Below are 12500 nucleotides of genomic sequence, written 5' to 3'. Positions count from 1 at the left end.
ACACACATACACACACACACATACACACACACACACAATGCTATGCATACACACAAACAGTGTTATACACACGCACGTGCACACACACCCACAAACACACACACACGCTAGTGCACGCACACATACACACACACACACACACACAGACACACGCGGGCACACACACACACACACACACACACACACACACACACACACACACACACACACACACAATGCTATGCACATACACATACAGGATTACGCACACACACACATACCTGCGCACACACACACACACACACACACATGCACAAGAAGTGTGAGTCATCAACTAAACTAAACAAAAAGAAAAATGAATGGAATTAACACAAGCCCTCCCAACCAGCATCTTCCCAATGTCAAACTGACAGGAGCACCAGCAGACCAGGTTCATTATCTTCAGCTGCCATTGCTGAGGCAGACCGTAATGGTGTGCCCAGTTTATTGTTAAACAGCTGAGATTGCTGCGTCCTGTCAGCCCTGCACTAAAGACGTTTTTTTCCCTTTCTCACAGATACAGTCGGGCCAGGGAGATCAGTGCATTTGAGCAATTTCTCCAATTAAATTAATGGTCCTTTCCACTTTCTCCTCGTCACCATGCTCCCGCTCCGAGCTCGGGCGAAGAAGATTTGTGCCAAGTTGACTCCCTCTCAGGGCTGGTCAACGCTAATATCCCAAATTGCTGTTGAGGACTCCGACCAAATGACTTTGTCTGAGGAATAAATCACTTCTGTCCACAGACCTGCGACACACAGTCATTTGGCGGAGGAATCAGGGTCACCCCTAATTAATTTGATTACCGGTAGTGAAGTGTTATATCACTTTTGTTGGGGCGGCAGGAGACGGACTATCAGTCCTTTGTGACCGTGGTGGAAAAGTACAGCTGAAAGAGCGAAAGAGGCCTCACTTGTAAAGTTGTTACAGTACATGTTAGCCATTATGGGTCATTTGATTCCTCAGAGCGAGCTGCGCTGTTTAAGTTGGAAAGTTCTGATTCAGATGTTAGAAATGATCTGACAGTGAGACTAAGACAAGGCCTGTAAAAGGACACCGTCTCCCCCCAAACACTCACTGACTGCATTCCTGTAACTTGAGTAATGTTGTTGTTTATGTGTTTACGTGTGTTTTGTCTGGTGCAGGTCAAAGGGCGTCGCAATTCCTGCGCACCTCAGACTCTTGGGGGGCGTCTGCGTGGCTTGCTGAAGAAGATGCGGTCCCCACGGAGCATGTTTAAAGTGTTCACTGGCAAACAGGAGCCCCTGGCAGACCCTTTCGCCGCAGACGAGGAGCCCCCCGACATTTTGGACACGCCCGACGTCTGCACCACTACCCCCGAGGGAGGGAGCCCCAAAACACAGCCCGAGGTGACCCCCCATCAGCCCCAGAGACAGAGGCCCGAGCCGGGGCCATCGTCACCCGACGACGTGTGCTACGAGTCCCAGAGCCCCGACGAGGCGGCCCTGGTGCACGCTGCGAGGGCCTACGGCTTCACCCTCCTGGAGCGTACGCCGGACCGCGTGACCGTCCGCCTGCCCCGCGGCGCCCTTCTCACCTACGAGGTGATCGACGTCCTGACTTTCGACTCCACCCGGAAGCGCATGTCGGTGCTGGTGCGTCACCCGCGCACACGCGAGATCCTCCTCTACACCAAAGGAGCCGACTCCGCTGTCATGGAGCTGCTGGGCGAGCCTGCTGGCGGTACGGAAGACACTTCCTCGCCCTCCTCACCGTCACCTCTGAGGGAGAGGCTTTCTCGATTGATTACCAATGAGCTTTGTGTAGCCACATTCACACCACTGATTAGGTTATCGACTCGGCTTCTCTGTTCGAGCTCTGTGTGAAGATGTCTTAACATGTCCCTGTGGAGTTCTCGCTGGAATCGTTAGGGTGTGCCTGAAATGCAACGCTGGCTGTTTCATCTCATCAATTATTGTTTGGCTTTTTGGATGCTGATCGTTATTCAGTTAATTTGTGGAATTTATCAAAATGTAAAATTCATAACTGCCTGTATTTAGATAATTGCTTTGTCTATGCTGCTGCTATATTATCATTGTATATCGTTGTCTATGGGACTTTTTAGCTCCTATAAATGTCTTTCAGTACAGTGACTGACAATACAGTTTTTTTCTCCATATCTTCTCACTGGAAATGTTCTCTTGACTGCAGAGAGCGCGTCTCAGCGTGAGCTCAGGAAGCGTGTCTGCAGTAGCACACAGAGACATCTGGACATGTATGCCCGAGATGGGCTGCGCACTCTGTGCTTTGCCAAAAAGGTTAGTTCACACAAAACTACGTGATGGAGTCAACAGTATAAACCTTGTGTTAGCATTAGCATAACAGTGAAATGTATTTATTAGCATACTATTTTTTTCACCTTGAATCATGGGTATCTTTGTGCGTTTTATCCTCTCTTTCTCTCTCTCTCTCTCTTTCTCTCTCTCTCTCTCTCTCTCTCTCCATCCTGCTTTTTCTCCTCCAAACTCTTAACGTCCTACTCTTTCTCAGGTTGTAAGTCAGAAGGAGTACGACGACTGGTCATTGGTAAGACAGCAAGCGATATCAGCCATCGAGAACAGAGAGGAGCTTCTTATGGACACTGCTGTGCAGCTGGAGACGAGCTTAACTCTGATAGGTGAACCAAGGGCACCATATCTGTGCCTATGACAAAATCCAGCCCTCGCTCCTGTCCTGTGCGGTGGCCTGTGTCTTTTATAAGCCTGTCATCTTTCTGCATAACCTCAATTCCATGGCTGTAGGGTGCTTGAGGTGGTGGGTGTGAGTGTGTGTGTGTGTGTGTGTGTGTGTGTCTGTGTGTCCATCCATCTATTTGTGTGTGTGTGTGTGTTGTGTGTATTTGTGTGTCTGTGCATCTGTTTGTGTGTGAGTGTCTGTCTGTGCCTATGTGTTAGAGAGAGAGAGAGAGAGACCTTGATGTCTTTGTCGTTAGTTCATGTAGTAAAAAAGCATTACTCTGGACACAGGAGCCACAGGAATTGAAGATCGTCTCCAGGAGAATGTTCCGGAAACCATCGAAGCCCTGCGGGAGGCTGGCATGCAGGTCTGGGTGCTGACCGGGGACAAGCCCGAGACAGCCGTCAACATCGCCTACTCCTGCAAGCTGCTGGACCACAGAGACCTGGTGTTCACTCTCAACACAGACAACAAGGTGCCCCACACCCTCCCTCCCTCGCTCCCTCCCTCCGTCTCTCCCTCCCTCGCCCCCTCCCTCCCTCGCTCGCTCGCTCTGTTTAAAAGCGCCCCCGCTGCACTTTCGTTTTTTTTGCGTCTCATCCCTCTGTATCGATTTTTTGGCCCCGACGCAAAGGTTTAATGGAGAGTGTTTGAAATTGTGCTGATACCAAAATAGTGTTGTCTGATGTCCACAGCCAAGCCAAAGTGCTCCCTGTCCTCCTCGGTGGCCTCAGTGGTTGCACAGCGAGCTCAAAGTCTCGCTCTGTGTGTGGGTGCTGGTTGATTCGGGGGTCAGAAGATGATTGGTTTAAAGAGAGAGTCACATCGAGGACTAAAATACATTCCTCATTAAAATGCATTCATATTCCCGTAACAGCCTTTTCCCCCGTTTGGCAAATCTAACATGTCACCGTCAAAGCCTTTTAATGGAAAGACTAAAGCAAAGCAGAATTGGCTGCAATGAGCTTCTCATTTTGGTGAACCATAATCCCATTTCCACAGATCTGGAAGAGCAGAAAACTGTTCTCATTTTTTCCCTTCTTCTTCCTTTTTTTGTCTTCTTTTTTTTTTCCTTAGCCAGACACAGTGCATTCCTCTCGGGCTTACTTGAGATGGGGTCTAATTGAATCAGTTTGTTAGTTATTATATAATTAAATCCTTGTCCCATATTGAAAGTACACTGTGTGCAACTCAAAGCTGGAGTGCTTCACCACGTTTTTCTCAAGCTCAGTCCAGACAGGGTTCAAATAGTCACAACTCTTCTCTCTCCTCTTCTGACCAGACTTCCTTTGCTAAGGACCAGCTGTGGGGGAGAACTAGAAACTGCAGAAACAGCTCAAAGTATTTGTCCTACGCCCAATTAATCTGCAGAGGCATTGGACTACACAGAACAGTCAGGCAATAAACAGTATTTCAATAGACCTAACCCAAATATTTTCATTACAACAGAAGTCCTTAGGCTACCGTCACTCATTGCGGCTATATTGGACATAAATGGTCCCAGAGTTTGGTGCAGCGGCTGCTGACTGGGTCTACAGGGAGAGCATCACTTGATAACAACCCAGACTGTACACAGACTCAGGGTTTTGTGCCGCTACTGTTTACTGGTGATTATTGACAGGGATCTGCAGGGAGAAGGATTTCCCATTTGGACACGATAACAACCCACAAATATCTGCAGGGTGGGCGGGCGGGCATGTGGTAAAGAGGCAATGGGGAGGCGAGTTCCTGAAAGTGCTGCTGCTTTGTCTTCCAGGACGTGTGCAGGTCCACCCTGGAGTGCATGCTGGAGGAGGTGAGGAGGTACGGGCCGGACGCGCACCTCAGGGGCTTTGCTGAGACTTTCGGGGGCCAGGGGTCCATTGGCCTGGGCGAGGACCCCACCATCGGCCTGATGATTGACGGACGGACGCTTGGCATGGTGCTTGAGGAGGAGGACCTTAGGTCAAAGTTCGTTGAGTTGTGCCGCCCCTGCCGCTCGGTGCTCTGTTGCCGGGTGACGCCCCTGCAGAAGAGCACCGTGGTCAAGCTGGTGCGCGACAAGCTTCAGGTCATGACCCTTGCCATCGGTAATTAGTGTTAGCTCTGTGCTAACTACAAACACCCCGCTGTTTTTATTTATTTATTTATTTATTTATTTTTTGGAGGGATCAAAGGAGAGTGACGTGTAGAGTTCTGACTCTGCCTAAGAGAGCCAGAGCATCTACTCTGGCTTTTTCACTGTTCGCTGCCTCGTTTGAAGATACCCTCTCCAGCCCTGACAAGCTGTTTGTGTGTTCGTGGTGGTGTAATTTGAAAAAAAAGAGGAAGAAGAGGAAGAAAAGAGAAAAGGTTGCCATGGCAACGATTTCTTTTAAAACCTTTCTTTTTTTCCCTCCTCTCCCTCTCTGTCTCTCTCTCTCTTTCTTTTTTAATGCTTTATCTGCAGGTGACGGAGCGAATGATGTGAACATGATCCAGGCCGCTGACGTTGGTATCGGAATATCTGGTCAAGAGGGGATGCAGGTTTGTATTCACCTTCAGGGCCTTTAGCAGTTACACAGCAACAGCGCCCCCCCCCCCCCCCCCCGCCCCCCCCCACCACTACCACCACCACCACTCTCCCATCTCACACTTACATACAAACACACATATACACACACACACACACACACACACACACACACGCACACACACACACACACACATCCCTTCACTCAGGGAAGCAGGTTTTTTTTTACATACTTCTGTTTTTCTTGGCTTGGGTGTATCACCTGACTCACCCACAAGGCTTTCATGCTCCGATGCGAAGCTGCTCTAATTGTGCCTGTCCATGATTCACCAGATCTTAAATGCTCTCTCTTTTTTTTAAAAGGCATGTCACGATTCGGAAATAACAGAGAAAAAAAAAAAACAATAATGTGGCTTCTCGTTCACAGGCTGTCATGGCCAGCGACTTTGCGATTTCTCGCTTCAAACACTTGAGGAAGCTACTTCTAGTTCATGGGCACTGGTGCTATTCCAGACTGTCAAACATGGTCATCTACTTCTTCTACAAGAACTTGGTAAATGCCCTCAGAGGTTATAATTATCAGTTTGAAAATAAAATGTGTTTGATTATAAATAAAAATGTGTTTTTGTGTATTATATCACTAGCATAAAATACCTAATTAGGGGAATATATTAGTGCCAGAAAACAAAATTGCTACTGGTTCATACTGTATTGCTGTATTGCAGGATGTAATATAAAGAAATTAATAGATAACTCATAAACAACATAATCAGAAAACACATACAGGTGCATCTCAAAAAGCCCATAAATTACAGGAAAAGATTAACTGTTCCATGCTGTTCCAATGTTTGGAGATGCACCTGTGTCCTCTCTCTCCAGATGCACTTGTATGCTCTCTCTCTCTCTCCATCATAAAAGTGCTGTTCATCTGTCCATTTGCTCTTCACCATCAGTTCTCACCATCAATACTAGCACATTTGTTTACTGTAACAACATCCTCCTCTCTCCTGTTCTTCGTCATCCTTCTCTCCTGTGTTGCCATGGTTCCCCAGGCGTACGTGGCCCTGCTGTTCTGGTACCAGTTCTACTGCGGGTTCTCTGGCACGGCCATGATCGACTACTGGCTCATGATCTTCTTCAACCTCCTCTTCACCTCTGTGCCCCCAATCATGCACGGCATCATGGACCAAGACGTCTCCGCGACAACCCTGCTCTCCATCCCCGAGCTGTACAAGATTGGTCAGCACTCTGCGGTGTGTAGTTAAACTTACACACACACACACACACACACACACACACACACACACACACACACACACACACACACACACACAGACACACACACACACACACACAGACACACACAGACACACACACACACACACTTTCTTATTGATTGCTGTCTATATAGGGGCAAATAAAGGGTGTGTGTGTGTGGGCGGTGGGGGGGGGGGGTGTTAGAGTTCGAAAAAACAGAAATCTGAATTTCCAGGGGACCTACAATTGCTACCTACGCTCCTATCCAGGTGTTTGTCAATTAATGGAAGGAAAAGCAATCAAAGACAGATTTGCTGAACACATTTGGCCTTGTCTGCATGTTCCATTATGCTCCCCTGCTCTTAAACTCTTGTTGCCAGACCACCAGATATTGAATTGAGCGAGTCAGAAATAGAATTAGCAAAGATAACACAACAAGAGGGAAATAACATTACTAGCAACAACCGAGAGCTGTGCGATATTGCTGTGGGACACGATATGACCAGAGGGGTTGCTGCTCTCATTTGCAGGGGTACAGACGCTCCGCCTTTTGGATCGGCATGTTGGATGCCTTTTATCAGAGCCTGGTCTGCTTCTTCATCCCATATTTGGTGAGTCGGGGAAAAACAATTAAGTTGCGTTTCTTCAGACAATCCCCAGCTGATCTCTGCCCCTTCATCATTTTTCTTCTAATTTTGTCTTTTTTGTTTGTCCCTCCCAAGACCTACCAGGGCTCTGACATCGACATCTTCGCATTCGGAAACCCAATAAATACAGTGTCTCTGTTTACTTTAATCCTTCATCTAGCCATTGAGATAAATGCATGGGTGAGTAGCTTCCTGGATCAACCATTTTATTGCACCCAATCTCTCAAATGCTCCCAGCCTAGAGTCAAATGTGATTAGCTTAAACATGAGATAAACAAACAAATAAACATGAACACCACTGACACCGTATGATGCAAACCAGTGTCCCATATTTCATTTTCGAAGGCCCTTTTAAACTTTTCAACTCAACTCACTCCGTGTCCTCTGGAATAGAAAAGATGATTGCATAACGATCAGAAACATCCTCTCTGATTCCCCAGTCTCTCTCTCTGTCCTCTCTCTCTCTCTCTCTCTCTCTCTTCCTCCCTCCCTCTCTCTCTGTCCTCTCTCTCTCTCTCTCTCTCTCTTCCTCCCTCCCTCTCTCTCTGTCCTCTCTCTCTCTCTCTCTCTCTTTGACTCGTCCTCTTTCAGACGGTGGTGCACTGGGTAGTGATGGTGGGCAGCGTGCTGCTGTACTTTGGCGTGACGCTGGCCTACAGTGCCATCTGCGTGACCTGCAACCCGCCGTCCAACCCCTACTGGATCATGCAGCAGCAAATGGCCGACCCCATGTTCTACCTCACGTGCCTCATCACCATCGTCGTGGCTCTGCTGCCCAAGTAATTTCCCTACGCCCCCCTTCTCTCATTTCCCCTGGCTGACATTGAGCTTTTGTTTTTGTTTAAGGAGAAGGAGATCAGGCACTGGGGGTCTCTTACTTTGATGCAAATGAACCTGAATTGTACTGTATCTAGGACAAAAGATGTAAAGTCCTTTGGGTATAACCTTCAGGTCTGTGTTTGTAGTGGGATGACCTTTTTAATGAGCTTTAATGAACGCTGTCCTCAGCCCCCCCTTCGCATTAAACAGGCACACACATGTGAACACACACAGACACACACACACACACACACACACACACACACACCCTTGGCTTGTGTATTCTGAGCATGTGCGCCCCACCCCCGTAAGTGTGTGTGATGTAGACCAGGTCAGGAGGGGCTGATTTGGCCTCTCAGGCATGCAGAGCAGCACTGGCCTCCTGTTCACCACGCTTCTCATTGGCAGTCAGACCAGCATCATATCCACTGGCTTATTTTCTCACCTGCTCTCCCTCTCCCCCCCCCCTCACCTTCCTCCCTCTCTCTCTCCCTCCATCTCTCTCTCCCTCCCTCTCTCTCTCCATCTCTCCCTCTCTCTTTTGCTCTCTTGCCATCATATACTCCTCCATTTGCATTCTCTTGTTGTCTTTCAATTTTTGTTTCTCTATTTCTTTGCTGCCGTTCACTGCCCTGTTTCCTCTTCCCATTTGCCACCGTTTCTTATCAAAATCACTCATCCCTCTCGCTCTCTCTCTCTTCCTTCAATAACTCTCTCTCTCTGTCTTTCCACCTCCCTCTCTCTTGCTTTCTCTCTCTCTCTCCCTCACCCGTCTCCATCTCTCACACCATCTCTCTCCCTCCCACCTCTCCATCTCTCTCTTCCTCTTCTCTCTCTCCCCCCCTTCCTCCATCTCTCAGGTACATAGTGCAGGTTCTAAGGGGAACGCTGGCGCCCTCCCCTCTGTTGTTCGCTCGGCAGCTGGACCGCATGCCCCCCTCCCTGGAGGAGCCAATCCCGATCAACGCCTCGGCAGCCCCGAACGACCCTCGTTTCACCCTCTCCAGCCTCTCCTCGCCCTCACCCTCACCCCCACCCACACTGGCATAGCCCCACCACACCCCAGCCCCATCGGCACCCAGCTTCCCCAAAAAAACTGTGACAGGACTGGGCATCAGCCGTCAGGAAGAGGGGCGCCATCCCGGAGGACATCTCTCTGGGGTGTGGGAGAGCCGCAGGGGGAAACAGAGAAGAAGTAAAAGAACGGGAGAGAAAACACGCTGAGCGTTATTTTCGTATGACTTCATTTTTGTTGTTGTTGTCTGGTAAATATAGAATTGCTTTTAATGTTTTGTACACAGGGAAAGATGCTTTTGAAGGATGTCTGAGCTACACTGCACATACCACCAGCGACAAATACAAATACGGCTTTTTTTTTTTTTTTTTGGACAAGGAGGCAAAAAATATTTATGTGTAAAGATTAATTTAATTCCTGTGCCTTGTGACGGTTTGCTGCAGCTGACACTCCATTTTAAATGGAGTATCCTGTTGTATATGTTTTAATGTTCTAGTCTTCCTGGATAAAAGCATTACAGGAAACCTGTTACTTCCTTAAGGCTTTTTCAGACGCCACCAGTAGCTTTCAAAGCACTGAAAAAAAAAAACAGATCTGTCTCCATTGATCGATTCAACTCATTGCTGACACATAAGAAAAACTTGAACAGGAAATGCTTGGCAGAGGCATTAGCCATATCCATCTTCCTCACTTACAGAGCTCCTTCTCTTCCCTCGGCAACATGCAGAGCCAATTTGTATTCACTGGGGCTCCAAGCAGCTCAGGAAATAATTGCAGTTTGCAGATGTTACGTAATGTTCTGGTATTTTTGGTTCATGTATCCATATTGAGAGCATGTTGAGCAGGATGGTGACAGACCATCAACCCCCCCCCCCCCCCCTTTCAAATAATAATAATAATAAAATAAAATAAACACCCAGGTTTCAGGTTTCTTCCAGTTAGGATGTGCGCGCCTGTGTGCTGTGTGTTTTGTTGTGGGGTCGGATGGATTAATTCTGCTCTGCGTTACATTTTTAATTGTTAGACGTACAGATGTGCCGAGTGTGAAATTCCACGGCCAGGCATGAAAGATCATCCTCCCCTGCATCAGAATGCTTAATTGTCCCGCTGACGTTGCTCTGACGCGCTTCGCACTCAAGTGCGGAAGGTCTATGATGAGCGCGCGGGTTTTCTTGCAGCCAAAAGGAACGGTGTTGGTGATGGATTGGGAAAAGGCTCACCTTTTACGATTCGGCCTCGCAGAATGTAATTGAAGTGTCCTCTGTAGCTCTGACTCTTAATAAAAGGAGCGAGGAGGCTACACTCTCACTCTTGAGCTGATTCTATTTGCAGAACTCATTGCATTTTTACGTAATGATGTCACTAAGTGGAGTGATAGAGCGCCATTGCCATCTACTGTGTACTGCTAGTACTGCAAGCGATTAACGAAATAAAACGTCCCTGTAGGGGCACAAGTGAACACAAAACCAGTCCAGTGTCAAAAGTACAATTTTATTTTCTGCAGTTTCTCAGATATGGTCTTTTACTGACTAGCTACTAACATACATGTCAGTTCACAGAAACTTATTTTCTTAATTACAAGGAGGTAGGAAACCTTAGTAAAAAAAAAGAAAGTATGTTCTGTGATCATGGCACAACCAAACAAACATCACATTTGCACAAAAGGCAAACACAAAATGTGGTGGAACAGCTGAAACAGAAAGGTGTCCCTTAATATTAAAAACTGACTCCCCTTTTCAAAAGAGAAAATATGAGCATCCCTTTGCCGTGCTAAAGCCTGCTAAGGAGAAACAAAGAAGTTTTCGGCAGCTTCATGTAAAACAGTGCACTGTCAGATCTACACATACAAAATCTTACATTAAAAAATGCATTTGCTTAAGGTGCAGTATAAACCTCTATGACATTTTTTTTAATGATAGACATTCTGTCTAAATTGTAAAATGTAAATGCACAGATTTCTTTAACACCTCAAGCTTTAAAAGTCTGCCGTTAAAAGATTTTTAACAAGAATATCAAATGTTATTCATGAAACAAGACATATAACATAAATATGTACAAGTTTTAAAAAGATATAATCCACTTGATAGATTGCTGTACCAATTATTTCACACAGTGAAATGTCTAATTAAATAGTAGACAGATGCATATCAAAGCATAATTATAACTGGAAAAAGACCGAAAATACAGAACCTAATTCTATCTAAGCAGACAGAATAGGTCATTACATATAACCGACATCACTGACCATCAAACATTCACAAACCCATCTCTTTCATTTCAATCTCACAGACACATAAGCCACAGAGACCAACATGAATAGAAAATCTCTGCAAATTTCTACAGGGCAACCACACAAAGGAGTTCCGGAAAAGCAAAGTCATAGTCTGTGTCCTCCAAGTGTGATGATGGGGATGTCCAGTATGTGTGTAAGGTGTACGCATGTACACATGAGTGTGTGTGTGTGTGTGTAACCGGGGGGGTCGGGGTACCACAGGCCTACCACGTGGGCATCATGTCGGGGTACCACAGGCGGCCCAGGTGCTTGGACACCTCGATGTGGACCTGCTCCATGTTGTAGCTGTTGTCGGGGATGAGCACCTCCTCCATGATGGACAGCTGCGTGAGCCGGCCCCCGCACTTCTTGACGAACTCCATGAAGCCGCTGCACGTCACCTCGCACTCGCCCAGGCCGATGGCCGTCAGGTTCTTGCAGCGCTCGGCGATGCGGATCAGCTCCTCGTCCAGCGGCTCCAGGCCGTTGGCGCACACCACCAGCTCGACCAGCCGCGGGCAGTTGAGCCCGATGCGGCCCAGCATGTCCTTGCTGACGGCGCGGCCGAAGTACAGGTGCGTGACGGGCGTCTCCTCGCGGAAGAAGGGCTCGAACTCCTCCTCCTCCAGGAAGAAGTACATGACGATGTTGACCTTGGGCGAGTGGCGGACGAGCGCCTCCCAGCTGCTGCGCTTGATGGCGTGGAAGTGCGTCTGGCCCGGGGTCTCGCTGACCACGTCGATCCGCAGGTGCTCCAGGTGGACGTGCTTCTCCGAAGAGAGCGCCAGCAGCAGCTCGTCACTCAGCAGGTGGTAATTGAGCGCCAGCTCTCGCAGGCCATGGCACTGGTCAGCCACACACAGGATACCTGAGACAGGTGTGAGGGGAAGGGGGGTTTCCCAGACAGAAGGATCGTTATTTAATAGCAATAATGATAACTTTCAAAGGTGCAGTCTGCAATTCCAGCAAAAGGGTTGTTGATATCTGAGCTCAATAGCCAATTAAATCATCTTCCCTTTTGTTTTGTGTCTCAGACAGGATATGTTGATTGGCTAGAATTGTGTATGATCCAGTCCAAACCATTTTTTTAAAATGTTTATTTATACAGCCAAGAGTGTGTTTATTGGTTTTTAACTTGTGTGCTATAAAAAGTACATTAATGAAGTTAAAGTAAAAAAGTAAAAAAGACATTTATGTTAAAAAGGAGATAGCGTCTACTCTTGCAAACTCAGCCATGTAGATTTTGACATTGTTATCATATTTATACATTTCATTTTGTCTCATTTG

General features: G+C 47.4%; 2 protein-coding genes across 2 annotated transcripts in view; one reads left to right on the top strand and one right to left on the bottom strand.

Moving 5' to 3' along the window:
- The window catches only part of atp10b (ATPase phospholipid transporting 10B), a 23836-nt gene extending 13441 nt beyond the window's left edge, over positions 1–10395 (top strand). Inside the window, exons 10-21 of the mRNA XM_076291736.1 lie at positions 1161–1719; positions 2188–2294; positions 2527–2653; positions 3003–3187; positions 4469–4781; positions 5141–5217; positions 5631–5756; positions 6256–6456; positions 6991–7071; positions 7183–7287; positions 7699–7886; positions 8787–10395. Coding sequence (XP_076147851.1) covers positions 1161–1719; positions 2188–2294; positions 2527–2653; positions 3003–3187; positions 4469–4781; positions 5141–5217; positions 5631–5756; positions 6256–6456; positions 6991–7071; positions 7183–7287; positions 7699–7886; positions 8787–8976 — 2259 coding nt within the window. The 3' untranslated portion in view covers positions 8977–10395. The remainder of the gene's footprint in view (positions 1–1160; positions 1720–2187; positions 2295–2526; positions 2654–3002; positions 3188–4468; positions 4782–5140; positions 5218–5630; positions 5757–6255; positions 6457–6990; positions 7072–7182; positions 7288–7698; positions 7887–8786) is intronic.
- A 23-nt stretch (positions 10396–10418) lies between these two features.
- The window catches only part of fbxl3l (F-box and leucine-rich repeat protein 3, like), a 4744-nt gene continuing 2662 nt past the window's right edge, over positions 10419–12500 (bottom strand). Inside the window, exon 5 of the mRNA XM_076291735.1 lies at positions 10419–12081. Within this exon, the coding sequence (XP_076147850.1) occupies positions 11438–12081 (644 nt within the window). The 3' untranslated portion in view covers positions 10419–11437. The remainder of the gene's footprint in view (positions 12082–12500) is intronic.

Source organism: Alosa pseudoharengus, unplaced genomic scaffold (genome assembly GCF_046254945.1).
Source record: "Alosa pseudoharengus isolate Yale_2024_CS ecotype anadromous, Long Island Sound unplaced genomic scaffold, YU_APseudo_1.1 YU_APseudo_1.1_scf_19, whole genome shotgun sequence".
Classification (NCBI taxonomy): Eukaryota; Metazoa; Chordata; class Actinopteri; order Clupeiformes; family Clupeidae; genus Alosa; species Alosa pseudoharengus.
The sequence above is the reverse complement of the archived record's forward strand: the minus strand, read 5'-3'. Positions and strand labels throughout refer to the sequence as shown.